This window comes from Lethenteron reissneri, chromosome 49 (genome assembly GCF_015708825.2).
Source record: "Lethenteron reissneri isolate LAM-NWPU_2019-01 chromosome 49, ASM1570882v1, whole genome shotgun sequence".
NCBI classification, from domain to species: Eukaryota; Metazoa; Chordata; class Hyperoartia; order Petromyzontiformes; family Petromyzontidae; genus Lethenteron; species Lethenteron reissneri.
Window position 1 is genome coordinate 4025813 of NC_083827.1, and position 16207 is coordinate 4042019.

A 16207-nucleotide genomic window follows, 5' to 3' on the forward strand; every position below is an offset into this window, starting at 1 on the left:
TTTGAGGAATGTGACATCATTAAATGGTGTGCACGCCGATGCAGAGGCAGCACGCACAAGGACTATGCTTAAAAATAGAGAGCGGTGCCCAATATGCTCAGTTTAATATTACCCAATTACGTTATGCCAATGCAATGCCATAGGTATTCACCCTGTGCGTAGTTTGAGAGCCAGGCGGCATTTTATTGTTCATGTGCTCCATAAGATTTACTGTCGAATTCCAAAGAAAAGCACCAATTGATTGAAATTAACTTTACTAGCGCACACACACCTGCCACTAACCCACAAGGAGAGCCCGAGTAAAAACACTTGGTTCTTACGACGCACTCGGTTTGCATTAAGGGACATTACATTCGAGCGCCGATATTTATGAATCTAGAACTTTTTTCGCACCCCAACGTAACCAACCACACCAAAATCGGAGATGCGTGGCAAGGACAAACTAAAAAAAGGCTACGAATGTTAAGATTTTCCTTCAATCCAATCCAGATTTACACATTCCGTTCGGCCAGCGACGGATACATAAAGCGTGTCTAGATCGGTAGCCGAGATTAAACCTCCCTCGGAAGAATTTGACGCAAGTAAAAAAAGAGAAAGAGCAAGTACCCTTCGATGTTGATTCCTCCTTCATAAGTCAGTGGATGGAAGACTGCAATGAGAAAACACAGGCCAGGCATTACCAGGCTACAACCTGTGGCACTCACGGGTTATGTCCACTTCCGTCCGATGCGGTGTTGTAACTGCCACGCGTGGGGGGGGGGAGGGGGGAAGAGAGAGAACGCCTCTTCGCTCACGGTTGTGCGCCGCGATGGCCTCACTGCCCTGCTGCTTGTAACCGAACACGAGGTCGATCCACTGGTGCAAGTGCTCAGAGACATGGGCGCTCTCCAGAGCCTCACGCTGCTTTGCCAGGAAGTCCGCCGCATCTGCGTCGTCGCATGGGTGGGGGGGAAGGAATGGTGGAGTCTTACAATCCCGCCACGATGCGTAAATGTAAATCATTTTAAATTGGCAGTGTGGTTCACAATTGTTGACAAAAATTTTTTGCATTCGTCAATAACACTGCGGCCTTAAAAATGTAAATTTATATTTCAGACAATGGCCATTCTTCATAGCACAGAAGCCAGAGAGAGTTAATGGGTCACCAATCACACTCTTTAAGCCAGTGTATTCACAAAATAACATCTTCTTACACTCATGAAAACATATGCGCTCAGAATACTCGGGAGGGCAGAAGACAGGGCAGCAACGGCGAATGGACACGAGGCGTACGATAAACGCAATCCGTCAGACGAAGGAAGATGGCTATATTTGCAGGCACGAGTGAAGCAGCACAGGAAGTCAAGAGGGGAAGACAAAGACAGGACGTGGCGGTACAACAGCGTCAAGGACAGGGGACAGTTCAACGCGACGAACACAATGGGAGCTTGCGTCGAGAGGAAGCGCGGGAGCATACGTTGACCTTCAACCTCTAAACCTGGAGCGGACACTAGCCGACAAAACCGAAAATGGGGCGAGGAGGCAGCTCGCATTTCACCTTTAGCCCAAGGAGGCAGCTCCACATTGTTGCTCCTCTGTCCTCCCTGTCGCACGCCGAGGTCCAGGTTGTGGACGTTCCTCAGGAAACTTGTGTCAGTCCCGTAGAATTCGGGAATCAGCTGGAAAGACGGGCAGAGCCATGCGATTGTCAGCGGGCGACGACCTCGATGGGAATCAAGAACTTCGGGGAGGGGCAGGAGAGCACGCTCGAGCGCCGCTTTTTACTTTCGATATCCAGCCAGAGATAGAAAGACGCGGAACGGTGGCGCAGCGGTCACACCGTGGTGTGAATACGGAGGAAAAAAAAAACAAAAAAAAAAAAAAAAAAAAAAAATCGGAAGTGCGCTTCCCGGCCAGAGCTAAACATCAAGTGGCAAGCGATGTCATAAATGGCCCGAGGTGCCCCATTCATTTAGTAAACCCTGCATGGACATAATTCTAGATGTGAAGCTTTCGTGAGCTTTTTTTGATACAGCAATCGTGCTGTGACGGTTCCACCTGAAGACGGAAGCTTGTGTTGCCTCCGAAACGTCGTGATTTTTATTTTTTTATTTTACTTTTATTAATTTTCAATTTAATTTTTTACCTACGTGACTGCATGGACCTGCCGTGGTGAAGTATGATCGAGCAAAACCCCATGACTGACATGGCATGAGAAGACCTCCATCATTGGTATTAATTATTGTGCATTAATTTGTTTTAAATATTTAATGAAGGGCTTGCAAGAAAATGAAAATGCAGCTTTGACTTTCATACGGCAGAGAAATAATTACAACGAATGCTAATGGAGTAAGAGAGTGGCATCACTAGCTTGACCCTACCCTCTCTGGCCTGTCTCTGTGCAAGACGAGCCAATGTCCTTTGATAAACAATTCAACCTGCAATTGGCTTGGCATTATTCATTTCACTTCTGGTTGTGGCTCATCGCAAAAAGGGGCACGGTAAAAATTTGAAGGAAAAGTGAATTACAACTTAAAAGTTCCAATAATCCCTGGGGTACCAATCCCAGTCCAGTTTCTCACCTACACGAAAAAGAACACTTCATGATATTAATTTAAAGGAGAATTGCCAAAACATGAAAGAGCTCAAGCAGTTAGGAGTGAAAGGCATGGCAATTGGGGGTGCGAGTAAATGAAAATATGCATTGTTTACCTCTTTGAAGTCTGTGACACCTTCCAAGCAGTTTCTCCAAGTGTCGGCAATGCTAAAATATTTCAATTTCACAAGCGTTCTGGGTATGAGTCAGCGTTCCAAATGGCAGGCCATTATTTTTTTAAACATTTTCTTTAAAAGAATATATTACAGAACTTACCTAGCAAGCAGGTTGCGTAATTAATTACACAGTATAAAAAGTGAGTACATTATAATGGAATGCAGAGCAGAACTATGAGATTAATGATTCTCTCTTTCGTCCCCCCGCCCCCCATTCTTGCTCCGCTATTCCATGAACGGTCACAACTCCATTTAAGAATCATTCAACAATGGTGGTGATCATAGCGGGCCCTGGTGGCTAGAGTCGCCATATGAACCCGTTACAAATCGGTATTACACATCGTACAGCCCTTTTGTCAAGCCACTGACCGAATAATAGCCTCACCTCCCAGTGCCGCTCACGGTTAGGGTCCAGGGGGGGGTGCAGCAATTTGACCATACTACACTACATTGGCAAATGTGGACTGGTGAAGGTAGGGTGCACATCTTTTGGGAGGAATGGTAGTACAGTGCAACGTTGTCCTCTGCTGTACAACAGCATAGAAGCACGGCCCCTCTCCGCTGCGTACGACTTGAAATTAATGTTTGCACAAACGTGAATCCATTCTATTAAAAAGGCTTCAGTGTACTCTATCCACATGGAGTAGACTTCTATGGGTCTATCAATTAGATTTAAAATCAAACATCGATTGAGAGCGATTAATGAAAAAAAAGCAGAAAGAATGTTTGTGCGGGAGGCATATCACCTGTTAAACATGCGGTCTGCGTGGTCAAACTTTCCGTTCTGTAGACACAGCATGTGTTCCGGCGCTGCAGGGAAAATGTTTTAATTCAAAGTGAATATATGAACACATTCGCACGCAGACACAAAGACAGAGTGCACCCAGAAAGGGCGACTACTGCAGGGATGAACCGACAAGATGGAGCCGTATCATCGTAGGATGAGACATTGTCACGTGTATATCCATTACAATCAGAAGCTTTATTTAAACTAGAGGAGGAATCCGATGAGCTATGAAGCTATTTTCACAGAAGTCCAGTCGGGGCAGGTCAGTGAGTTACAACAACAATGCAAACAAAAAATTGCAGCGTGAAAAGGAGTAAGCAAGTCACTAAATATAAATAACGAAAGTATGGAAGTGCGATTTAAAAAAAAAAATTCTAGCTCAAAGTGGATTATCACGTGGAAATTTATAGCAGCCAAATGCTCTAAAAACATGCTTCTAAATGTGGAGAGAAAAACCGGAGAACCCGGGAGAAAAATTCACGTGACCACGGGGCGAGATACACACGCAAACGCCAAATATACAGGCGTTCGTGTCAAGATCAAACCCACGACCTTCTCCATATCAGGCGAGGTAGTTAACATCGCCACCACATGCAGCGTAGCCCACCACCGCCTGGCGATGTAACGTGTACTACTAAAATAACATCTCAGCGATGGGTTAATAAACGAGCAAATGGTTTGTCCAAAAGATTTCCTCCCCCACTTCCGAACGAGAGCTCGAGTGGGAATGCGTTGGAGCCTGCAGTTTCCTGTGCACAGCTCAGAATCTAGTTCACCAACAATGCATGAACCCCCACCGTTCCATTAAACATAACCCCAGGTTATGAATAAATAAAAGGGACATTTTCTGGAATAACCATAGGCGGTATATGGGTAGGAGGGGAACGTTTATTGAAATACATTTTTACTGGACAGCATGATCCTGTCGCCGCACAGGAAAAACAAAAAAAATGGACTTTAAAAACCAAACACCGACCGCCTGCGTTACTCACCCACACGTACAAGGTAGAAGAGAACATAGCCCGGGGATGAGTAGTGGCTGCCGTACAAAAACTTTGGCTCCATGGGCATATCGCGGAATCGTTCCTGCAATGCCAGCCAAAAAATTATAAATCGATAAAACACATTTATTTATCGCGCTAATGAACAGCTGCGCAACAATTCACAACTCCCCCGACCTCCGAGCAATTACGATAATCCTGCAATGTCACGTTGTACGATGCGATGTCACAGACCACAGGGTAAGTTGTGATGTCATGCAGTGCAAGTTGTGATGTCATTGTTCGCATCAGTCATGTCAGCGTAAGCTGCAATGTCAGGCACGGCAGAGCACACGCTATGAAGTCACGGCGCAGAGAAAGTTGTGATATCACTGTGCAGTGTACATTGACGTTAGAGCACACTGTGCAAGCTGTGATGTTATTGCACTCAGAACGGTCGGCTATGTACGGTGCGACAGAAGGTAAACACACGTACAATGCTGTTCGTGACAACCCTACTTAATAGCAATTATGGAATTCGCGGATGAAGTGGTAGAAGAACCCACATACCTATTTTTTTAATATGAATTCCTGCAGTCACGAAAGCTTTAAGTCAAGATTGAACCCACATACCATGTAGATTTATACCCCTGTGGATGCCATATGTATGTTTGTACAATCAGTCTCATTTGTTGTCTCATGAATGCAATCTGTACTGCTCATCTCATTTGCAGTGTATTATCTCTCCAGTATGTTGTGGCTATATCGTCTCAACATCAGGCTACAGACATTTTCACAAAATCGTCATTAAAAAAAATATTTTACACACATTCTGATCAGGTACAATTTTATACAGAAACCATATTGCCAAGACATGGTGTCAGTATGTAAAATTGACTACTACATTTTTATTCATATATAACCAAGAAACATTTGAGATTTGCATCTCGCATGCAAAAGAGTGAATTCACACAATAGCAATATTTAGTATTCGGTAACAGTCAAGTTTCCAATGGAGGAGGCAGTGGTGAAGCGGTTAAACACGTTGTACCACAAACCCCTGGCGAGTTTGATTCCCGGCCACGGATAACATCATCAGTAGCGCAAGATCTGAACCAGTCTCAGAGCCTGCATCCCCTTCATGAACCAGCAGTGATCATCATGGTGACGTATGGCCAAATAATCCCCGTTATCAACATGGCATGGCCTCGCGCCTTTACCCAGCAACCGATTGACAAAAAAATTAACCCGTAAAAACCAAGTTTTTCACTATAAATCCTTTATATGCGTGGCATCGGGGCGGCTAGAGTCCTCTCGTCCTCTGGCTTGAGATGGCTGCCACCTATGGGTCAGATGATTGTCTGCCAACATTAAGCAAATGGTAATTCAATTTAATTTTTTTCCCCTAAACAGTGTAAAATTTGGGGAAAAAATTTTTTTCACGAAAATTAATTGTCACACACAACGAGTCTGTGTGCAAAATGTCCAGCTCGATTGGATCACGGGAAGTGGGTTAAAAAACGACCGAAAGATTTGCACGATCCTAAGCAAGCAAGCAAGCACGTGAACTTAATATAAAGGATTTAAAAAGGGACGCACATTATTATGCACAAATGATGCCCGACAAAACGGGAGCGATAGAAACTTACCAGCAATCTCTCCAGCCGTTCTGGATTCAGGGCACCGATGGGCTTGCTCAAGTCTCTGTAAAAGTCCGGATTGTTCAAGTCTGGAACATTCGCACAGCAGGAAAAAGTATTCATTATAATCTGCACTGTGGTCCTATGGTTAACGCTATTGGAGTGACAATTAAACTAAACTAATTTGCCCTGCAGCCTTCTGGTTCTCAACATGAACAATCAAAGTAATTAGGATGGCTCCAATTAGTCTTACGATACTTGTGTTTAAAAATCAGGAAGGTTCTCCGTTTGGTGAAGTTGTCAAATCATCAACGAGCGCTTTGTACGAGGTCATCATCAACCCTGCCGAATGAATGCCTCCCACAACTCAAATCTTTACAGACTTGAAGAGATTCTTTCTCTCTCAAATGTCCGCGTCGCCGCACAATCCAACGCCGCACTGCAAGGCCAGGGTGTGTTTACACGTCTCTTCAATTCCCGGCTCCTCGTGCCTTGCGAGCCCAGTACTGGTCACCTTAAAAAGCATCTTATCATACATTTCATTCAAGCCTTAGACAAAACGCTGTACTATAGTACAACATGGTTGGCGAGATGAAATGAGATGAGTGGACGGGATGTGTGCCTAAAATGAGATGGTGGTGACGATGCATGGAATAGATCAAGAGGGCAATGAGATGAGTGGAGTTGGGGGACAGGGAAGGCGGCGTTAGAACGAGTGGGGACGACAACAAGGGGAGAAGGAAGGGTGGAAAATAGAGAAGCCATTATTAGGTTTTTTGGGTTAGATTGCGTGAAAATAAAAAGGTGTCGTTAAAGCTGGCCACCACCCGACACATCCAACTAGTAAAGTTTGTCATGTAAACAGAACGTGCCATTTCGTTACTAGTACAGCACACCGGTGTGTTGAAGAGCAAATCCATTTATTTGCATGTACATCAGCCATACGAAAGATGACTTGCACTATCATTAATTACAATTAATCTATAATATAATTTTTACCCCGAATTCGTGACGATGCATGGAACGGCAAAGGCATCACACATTCCCCACACCGATGGGTAGGGGAAAAAAGAAAAAAAAAAATCAAATCGCCCTTCGAACGGCGAGCGACATCGACGGCCTTACCCAGTTCCTGGCTGCTATAGTCGTTGAGGACCCATGGGAAGACGGGGTATTGGGACAGGTCGTTGCAGCTGCGGTCGGCAAGGTTGTTGAGGTGCAGCAGGTAGTCGTAGTTGGAGATGAGGCCTCTCTGCCACTGCATCATGAAGCTCTCTGCGGTGTGCTCCACTATGTGGTTGTCTGAAAAGAAAAAAGGGGGGGGGGAAAGACGTACTCAAAAACGACAGCGCCATTGCGAGGAGGTTGCCGGGTGAGTGAGGTCAAAGCGTCACGCTACCGGCACTGCTCAGTGCCTGCGTTCGACACCAGGCTTCTGACCGAGATTTAAATGGGGTTCTCAAGAGGAGTTGATGGTCTCAGCCCAGCCACCACTGAAAACAAAAATGGGAAATAGGAGCTAAAGTGGGGGCTGTGTGACCTAAATCACTAAAACACCAGCAAATAAAACTGAACTATTTGTATTTTAGTCGGGAAGGCCCATTGAGATACATAGCTCTTTTTCAGAAGCGACCTGGCCACAAATGATAGCTCAACGAAGTTTATTTATCATCGCGTTGAAATGTATAGCAGACAAATATTCTAAACGATTATTCATTTTAAACATTAAGGGAAAACGGAGAACCCGGGAGAAAAAAAAATCCACGTGACCATGGGGCAAACATGCAAACTCCAAATATACAGCAGGCTTCAGGGTTGGGATCAAACCCACGACCTCCTGCATACCAGGCGAGGTAGTTAACATCGCGACCACGGCACCCATTCCAAATCATTTCATTCTCGTCATGTCGCAGAAGCCAAGCTGGACTCGAGCCTGGATAGTGCTTGAAAGGGCGACTAGAATATGGAAAAAAATAAAGGGAGGCATCAGACCTATGCGCAGACGTATTATCAGCAGAGCGCAGTGTGGCAAAAAAATATTTCAATTAACGTTTCCCTCGTACCCATTTTACCTATAGTTATTCAAACATATCCCTCATTTATTCATAACCTGGGGGTAATATAAATTGAATGTGGGAGGGTTATGAGCTTCCCAGAGAAAAATCCAGGCCAAAACGCATTCACACTCAGAATATTTATACTGGAGGAAGCCAATGGGAGGAATAAAAAAAGTATTTTTCACGGATGTCCAGTAAAAGCTAAGGATTCTGGCAGCAAGGTGTCGCTCACAAATGGGGGCCAAAACCCCGTCAGAAAATCCAGGGCTTGTTTCTCAACCCATAACTGAGAAGCTGCAAGCAGTACACTCTACATAATATTCTCCCAAACCTCACTCATCAGCACAGTAACAGTTAAATAAAAAAACCGCACAAACCACACCGCATGAGGACGCGATCATCCAGCAGCGGATTAACAAAACAGCTGTATGTGTACAAGCTGAAAGTGCAACGTTGAAATCGGTATCAATACCAGTCGGGCTATAAACCCAGTTCGTCTAAAATCACACCACCCTTTCTGGATCACAGCAGCCTCACTCCACGCCACAATTACAAAAATGAAGGCGAAAGATTGAAAAGTCTCGACTGCGACCGACGTAAAAAAATAAACATCTCGTACAGAGACCTTACCGATCGAACCTCCCGGTTTCAACACCTTCCACGCGCGCCAATGGTCAACCATCAACCGAATCAGGAAGAGAGACGGCCGATGCGGCCGCCCGATGCACAAATGGCACATCGAAGATTCTGCAGCCTGCGAGTGCGGCGAAGAATCCCAAAGCATCGACCGCCGCATCGTAAATACGCCGCTGCTGCTGCTGCTGCCTTCACTCCTTTAAGAGGAGGAAGGGACGAGATCCACTCTGGATCTTAACAGACAATTGAGGATAACAAATCGAAAATTAGATCTTGAAATCTGCTGCTATTAATTCATACGAAAGGTACCAATGGCACCCATAACTGGGAGGAATGCGAGCACGCGTCCCAATTTATTTACAGATTTAGATAGAGAATTAGAGCAGCAGCATTTTATAAAAATTTTTGCCACAAGACCATTGGAAATATTCCATAAGAGCCTTGCAATAATCCACTCTAGATTATATAAAAAAACTGCTGACCAACTTCTTGGCATCAGAAGAAGAGAGACCAGAGCTTAGTAATTTTACCGAGGTCACCACCCACTGTGTGCATTGGTCATCGCAGTTCACTATAAAATATTATGGCGCTTCCACAGCTACAAGTCACCACATTGCTTCATTCTTGACACAAGTGGATCCACAATTGAAACACTTCATTATAAAAAAGTGGTTAAAAATGGCATAAAATACAGCACAAACCCAAACCATTCCAACAAAATCACGTGGAAATGATTTTCATGGCCAACTACACGCAGCACTTGCCACTGGCAACAAAAACAAATGCTGGTCTAGGCTTATGTATTATTAATAAAATAACTCTCTCGCGCTTAGCTTCTGGAATAAATTCCAAAACTTTAAGCAGGCAAATTCCTGAATCGTGGTGAAATTATTAAAACACTAGGAGACCTTTTACCAGTGGCAAAATATAGTAATAGGTTTTAACCCTTTCAACTGGTACAAAAACTGACACCTTCATACAAGGCATCATGTTTGCAATAACCACAACACAAGCAGTCAAAATGCAAACAAAAAGAAACAACGCTGATGATGATGATAATGATATGCACTGCCCTTTAAGTCGATTGGTCCACACCCGAGACAGGTTTTCTTAGAGCCTAGTCTCCATTAGTGTTGGACCAAATGACGCCAAAAGGAGTACAACTCAAAGACAGCGCACTATCAGAGTATTGAGAGCTCGGGGTAAGCATTTACACTACGAGACCTCATTTACCAGTGGCAAAATATGGTAATAGGTTTTTACTCTTTCAACTGGTATCATTATCATCATCAGTTGTTTATTTTTGTTTGCATTTTGACTGCTTGTGTTGTGGTTATTGCAAACATGATGCCTTGTATAAAGGTGTCAGTTTTTGTACCAGTTGAAAGGGTAAAAACCTATTACTACTGAAATTAAAACACTTTGTTGCACCTACAAACTAAGAACACGATTCTGCAGCAGACCCATAAGTGCCAAGGCAGACTTCACGCGATGCAATATATCAATATTACGCGCCCATGTGCAGGCAACCGGTGAAGGCCACCACCACATCAACAAGCGTAGAGATGACACTTGAACCATCGAGCCGTGCAAAGGCTGTGTGCAAAGAGGAAGCAACGTGACAATAAACATATTCCAGCCAACCTTTATACTGCAAGTTATAAAACTATAACTCGAAAATTGTTTAGTTGGGGAAACGCTTTACATTCTAATTCATCCAAGTGGAACTGGAAGCAATATTTGGCAGTAGTTGGCACGGGACAGGGAAGTTGTGGCTTGACTAATTTCGAGATTTTATTAAGTTTATTCCAATAATTCAGAATACAAACTAACAAATAAAGTGGTTTCCGCTTCAACATGCGTCGAGCCGTGATCATCTGCCATTTACACCTGAGCCTGCAGTGTAAATTCTACCCATTAAAAAATTTAACTTGAGTTAATGCGACACTATATATAGGCGGCGAGAAAATGTTATCGAGTTGACCAACCTCGACCTGGATTTAAACTCTTGATTATTTTGAGTGGGAGCTGATCGCTCAGATCATGCCCGGCTGCCCACGATTTGGAATGAGTATTGCCTTCCTTATCTTTCCATTCGTACCATACCAGGTGTGTGAATTATAAAGCATGGCCATAAATACAATCTAAATTGTCCAAGATGAAAAAAAAAACTTAGGCCAAGTGAAACCGGGATTTAAACTCAGCATGTCAGCAGTCCCGGATCGCATTCACACAGTATTTAGTCCCCTAGGTTGCCACTTAAACCTTTCCAGTCCCAAAACGTCTGCAAGTTGCAGGGTGGGGTCCCATTTCACCTCTGAATCTCGGAACGCTCAAGCAGCTCGGCGTTATATTTTATTTAGAGGCGTAGCGACATGACCACCACTCTATGATAGCTGGCGCTAAACTGTACCACACGCCTTCCGCACGGCCTTGTGGGAGCCTCGGTACCGATAAAGTTTGATGTACACGTACGTCATCGGAAAGGGTACACACGTTCCTTCGGAGTGGGCAGGTAGGAACTTGGTTGGACAGCGCATTCGTGCGATCAGTGTCACGCGGCGCAAGCTGCGTGGGGTGGCGCGTCACATGGTGTAGAGCGCTCTATGAAATACAAATCGAGGGCGTGGCTATGCACGAAAGACAGACAGACAATCCCTGGTGGGCAGTGTGGAACTGTTGTTCCTTCCTGTATAAGTTACAGTTCTTTATCAATCCACTGCTGAATGTAGATTTCCCCCACACTGTCACTCATGGGGGGGGGGGGGTTTGGCCATACCTGCCTGTGGGGTGGTCAGTGTAGGTCAGTAAAGAGGCCTGGTTGATGGTGCAATTAACTACATCTAAAATGTGCTCACCGTTCAACAACTTACCAAGCTGGGAAGCGATGTAAAAGTAGACTTCATCCCGGTCTTTGCTGTGGTAGAACTTTAAGTAGATGTCGGAGCAAAAATCCTTCTCGGTGCAAAACACCTCGAGTCCCTGCGGGCCCAATGAGAGAATAGGAAGGCATAGGCTTCAGACAACGAAAGTTACACAATGTCATTGACGAAAGCACATTCAATCGATAACTCCGAATGTCTTTTTCGATTTAAAGCTTTCGTGACTGCAGGGATTCATCTTCTTGGTTCTTTCGGTAAAGTCACGTAGAAGGGAAATAATAAAGTAATCAAAATAAAACATAATAAAATAATTCAGAGATAATTATTTTATTATGTTTTATTTTTATTATTTTATTATTTCCCTTCTACGTGACTTTACCGAAAGAACCAAGAAGAACTCCGAATGTCTATTAGGCACATGTGATATCTGCTGGGCAATAAGGGCTGCATTTCTTAGTCTCAGCTCTAGCTTGGCCTGGCCTCAAGCGGTTCAGCGCAGGCTCAAGTCAGTGGCTTGCAAAGATACAAAAGCGGCTCGGACGAGACTCGTGGAAATCCTGAACACGGCTGGCAATGCTCAGAGCCGACGCAAGTTGAGCATGGCTTTTTGAGCCACTCATCTGAGACGGCGCAAAATTTGAGTCAAGCCGCAACTAAAAAAAAAAAAACACAATGCATGCACTATTACGATTCGGTAAGCAGTTAAATATTGTACACGTACGGCACTTTGTCAACCCACTGCCACGTGACAGGGAAATAAAAAACCTTAACATTCTCAAAAGCTGGTATGTGATGGGTTTTTTTTATGTGGCCAATCATTGGAGCCAAAACCATCAACTCACCAAATGGTTTAATAAACAGGCAGTTGAAGCCTGGATTTGAAACCCAGCATATCAATGGTGCCAGCTCACTCGGATCCTCAAGCCCATCCTCTCCATTTTTCTCATCTTTAACACTGCACGGCAGAGGTCGCAACCGGGTACCCGATACCCGTACCCTACCCGATACCCGGCTACCCGTACCCGGCCCAGGTACCCGTTTGCGACCCTGGTGCGGCCGGGTACGGGTAGACCGTGAGTCACTGGTGAGTAACTGTCACTCATTTCCCAACGTCTTGTCTCTTCTCAAAATTCACATTCCTAGAATCAACCCACCCGCGCCTGCAACATGGCTTCATCCCAGAGGTCGCAATCGGGTACCCGTACCCTACCCGATACCCGGCCGGGTATCGGGTATGGTAGGGTACCCGTTTGAGACCCTGGTGCGGCCGGGTACGGGTAAGGAATCAAAACCCGTTTGCGACCTCTGCTGCACGGTGATATTACCATAAAGCAAGATCAAGGTTGAACTCGTGAGCAAATCTCAAAGTTAAAACGAATTCACCAGCTGAACGGAACAACCTCAAGGACAAATTGTGCGCCTTTGCCTGGTGGGCTCATGCAAACAAAACATTCAAATATCCTAAGCGGGGGAAATAAGCGAAGGACACCATTATTTTTCCTGCCAATCAGACCTCACCCGGCTTCGTCTGCTGTTGGACGAAGTCTGCAGGGTAGCAGCCTATTGATCGAAACGAGTCCAATTACCTCCATGGCTTGTTTTACCCAAGGTGCCGACACGTCTCAATTTTCAAAAGTAACCTTTAAAAAAAGTTCACGCCGTTCCACTTTCACTGCAACAATAACATTGTTGGCAGCCAGCGCTGTTGGCTGAATGCACAATAAGCAGCGAAGGTTTACGATCTTAAAGAAAAAAAAAAGGAGCTAATCTCTATAAGTTGTTTTCTCAGCAGTAGAAAAATCTGTGCTTACCACAGGCCTCAACCCGTGTCGCCGCTTGAAGATTCTCCGTATTTCCTTGAGTTTAATCTTCAAGACAGGGTCCTGCGGGTATAAAGGCACACCAGCGAGAGTTGTGCGATTTAATACAAAGCAACGTCAAAGATCTCACGTGAAAAAAAGGGGGTCTTGGCAAAGTTGGCAGCTTCTTAACCAAGACTCTGGCAGCATAACCGAGTAAACCTACGCAGCCGTATCATTACGAGGCAGCCAGTGAGAGCGAACCCGCGGGTCTCACCGGGAAGGAGTTGAGCGGCTGAAAGAAGAGGTGGTACTCCGTCACACACACGTGCCCGGGGTTTGTGACCAGCGCCGTCACCATCTCAGCCGCCCTCTCCACGCACGCCGTCTCGTCCGCAAAGTCAAGCCTCCAGAGCACAGAACAAAAAGGGCAACCGCCAAGATAAGACAAAGATCCCCTGTATAGCCTTAAGACTCTTGGGGAAAGTGCTGTTAGCGAGCACCTATGAAGGCCGGCACGGTACACGAGGTCGTGGGTGGCCAGCACCATGCCTGGCTGTCTTCGTCTCCCTAGTGGCGATGTTTAAACATCACACCAGGTACTCATTTCAGGCCGAGTCGACCTAGGGAAGTAGGTAGGTCCAGTTCAGATAATTGTCATTGTTAGCTGCAAGTGCGCTAAATGCTACACCACCATCCCCATACAACGGCCAAGACGCACACAAAACACGCGTGTTAGTTAGTGATGCTGAGATAGGGGAAGGGATATATTAGTTGTGGTGAAAAGATGAAACGCTTAAATTATAAAATATTTTTTTACAATTTTATTCAAATTGGTCCGAGTTTTCTGATGGCGGACACTGGGCATGTGGCCCCCAAAACATGGGGAACTAGCGGTAGTGCATGGCTCAATTCAAAACAAGCACGAGCTAATAAAGAAACACCTAGGAGTTTAAAAGAGAATACTTATTCAAATAAGAAAAAAAAAAATCACCTCGTTTTGTTGAACGAAGCCCTGGCAAGTCTTGATTGCAATATAGCCGTGATCTGAATAAAGGCAGGCAACAGATTATGGTCTTCAAAGAGTAAAATCCAGTTTAAATATACAACGACCAATTGTGTTTCCAAAATGCTGGACTATTGCAGGCATGTAAACAATGCAGAATTACCGATCGAATTGATTATTTTACTCACAGGACATGCACTGAATGCATGTCATTTCTAAAATCGTGAATATATTACGATATTTCCATGATGTTCATATGGCTCATAACAAAAAGCCTGAACATGGCAGTACAAATGCAACCATCAGAACAAACCAGACATTATAAAAAACACACATTAGCGAGACGACGGTACGAAAAAGACACTGACAGCATAAACGAGACAATACAAACGAGATTTGTAGATTTGACAAAAACCACGAAACAAACGAAAAAGGAATGGCAAAGGTATGAACAGAATCAAGACAAGATAAACGTGGCAAATAATTATAGTAAAAAAAAAGATCGGGAATCTTTTATAGACTTAAGATATAGAATAGTTACGATCAATCCGATCACAGACATTTAATTGTTTATACAAGGGCAGTTCCACAAATTGGGCAGCTTCGGTCAAAATCTCATTATCGTACTAATAATTTAAAACTTGGGGTGACATTTTTGAAGTTAATTATCAAGTGTTAGCAAATAGGGTTTGTTTTATGAAATAGGTGAATGGTTAGACACATTCACCAAGTGGATTGCACCGTCACCATCCCAACATGGATACAAAGTACTTCCATCACAGTACGCATGGCGCCATGGTGTCGTGGGATGTTCTCACAAACCAAAAGTTCTAATTGGTTCGAAATAAATAGCCACTACACGACAATGCTAAATTATTAAAATCACAGCTTTACAAAAAAGTATCTGGAATGTCAGACTAAAATCGTGGAACTCCAATTGACTGCAAGAACAAAAACTAGTCGATCTAAATTGAGTCAGGGATACAAATGTGAGAATGCAAATGTAGTCATTTGTTACAGGAAGCGTGCAACATGTGTGTGCACGAAAGTTGTATTATTGGAAAGGGAAGTTACCATTGCGGCTTGATCTCCAAGCTTTTCCAACTGTGATGCTCTGTGCAGCTGCGAGCAAGGAAACAAAACTCCTAACGTTAAATTTAAATGTTACCCCCCCAACCATCCCCCCTACCAAATGAAAAACATTCCACGAGAGACTAAGAGATGTTCAAACACGGTTCTCCGATCGCGGTTTTTCGGATCGTGCCGCGGCATGTTGTCCAGCGACATGCAAGAACAGTTTCCAACGCCGCACGCGCTGGGAGACTATTCAGAAACAGAATAAAAAATTAAGTTCCCCTGGACAGCTTCAGTCAAAGCTACGCAATTTTTTTTAGCTCACAAAGAAGAAGCTCCCAGCGCAGGCATCATACCCAGTAACACACGGTACAACCACGAAAGCACATCAGAGAACCACAGCACAAAATCGTAAACTCTACGCGATACATTTGTATACACACTCTTAGGTCTTTCGGTAAAGTCACGTAGGTAAAAAATGAAATTAAAATTAATAAAAATAAAGTAATTTTATTATTTTATTAATTTTATTTTACCGAAAGAACTAAGAGTATGAATCATTGCAGTCACGAAAGCTTCAAAACTAAAAAGAATT

General features: G+C 44.2%; 1 protein-coding gene across 4 annotated transcripts in view; it reads right to left on the bottom strand.

Annotated features, from left to right (window-relative positions):
- Positions 1-16207, bottom strand: part of NSMAF (neutral sphingomyelinase activation associated factor) — a 62638-nt gene that overhangs the window by 33270 nt on the left and 13161 nt on the right. For 3 of the 4 annotated variants that reach the window (XM_061571926.1, XM_061571923.1, XM_061571927.1), the window contains 13 exons: positions 15613-15660; positions 14527-14579; positions 13810-13939; positions 13545-13616; positions 11725-11833; positions 7284-7460; positions 6168-6247; positions 4531-4624; positions 3498-3561; positions 2692-2743; positions 1538-1658; positions 795-926; positions 607-649 (listed from right to left, as the gene is read on the bottom strand). In XM_061571926.1, the coding sequence (XP_061427910.1) occupies positions 607-649; positions 795-926; positions 1538-1658; positions 2692-2743; positions 3498-3561; positions 4531-4624; positions 6168-6247; positions 7284-7460; positions 11725-11833; positions 13545-13616; positions 13810-13939; positions 14527-14579; positions 15613-15660 (1175 nt within the window). Of the gene's footprint in view, positions 1-606; positions 650-794; positions 927-1537; positions 1659-2691; positions 2744-3497; positions 3562-4530; positions 4625-6167; positions 6248-7283; positions 7461-8845; positions 9191-11724; positions 11834-13544; positions 13617-13809; positions 13940-14526; positions 14580-15612; positions 15661-16207 lie in introns of those variants that run through there. The other variant, XM_061571928.1, reaches the window with a different exon arrangement.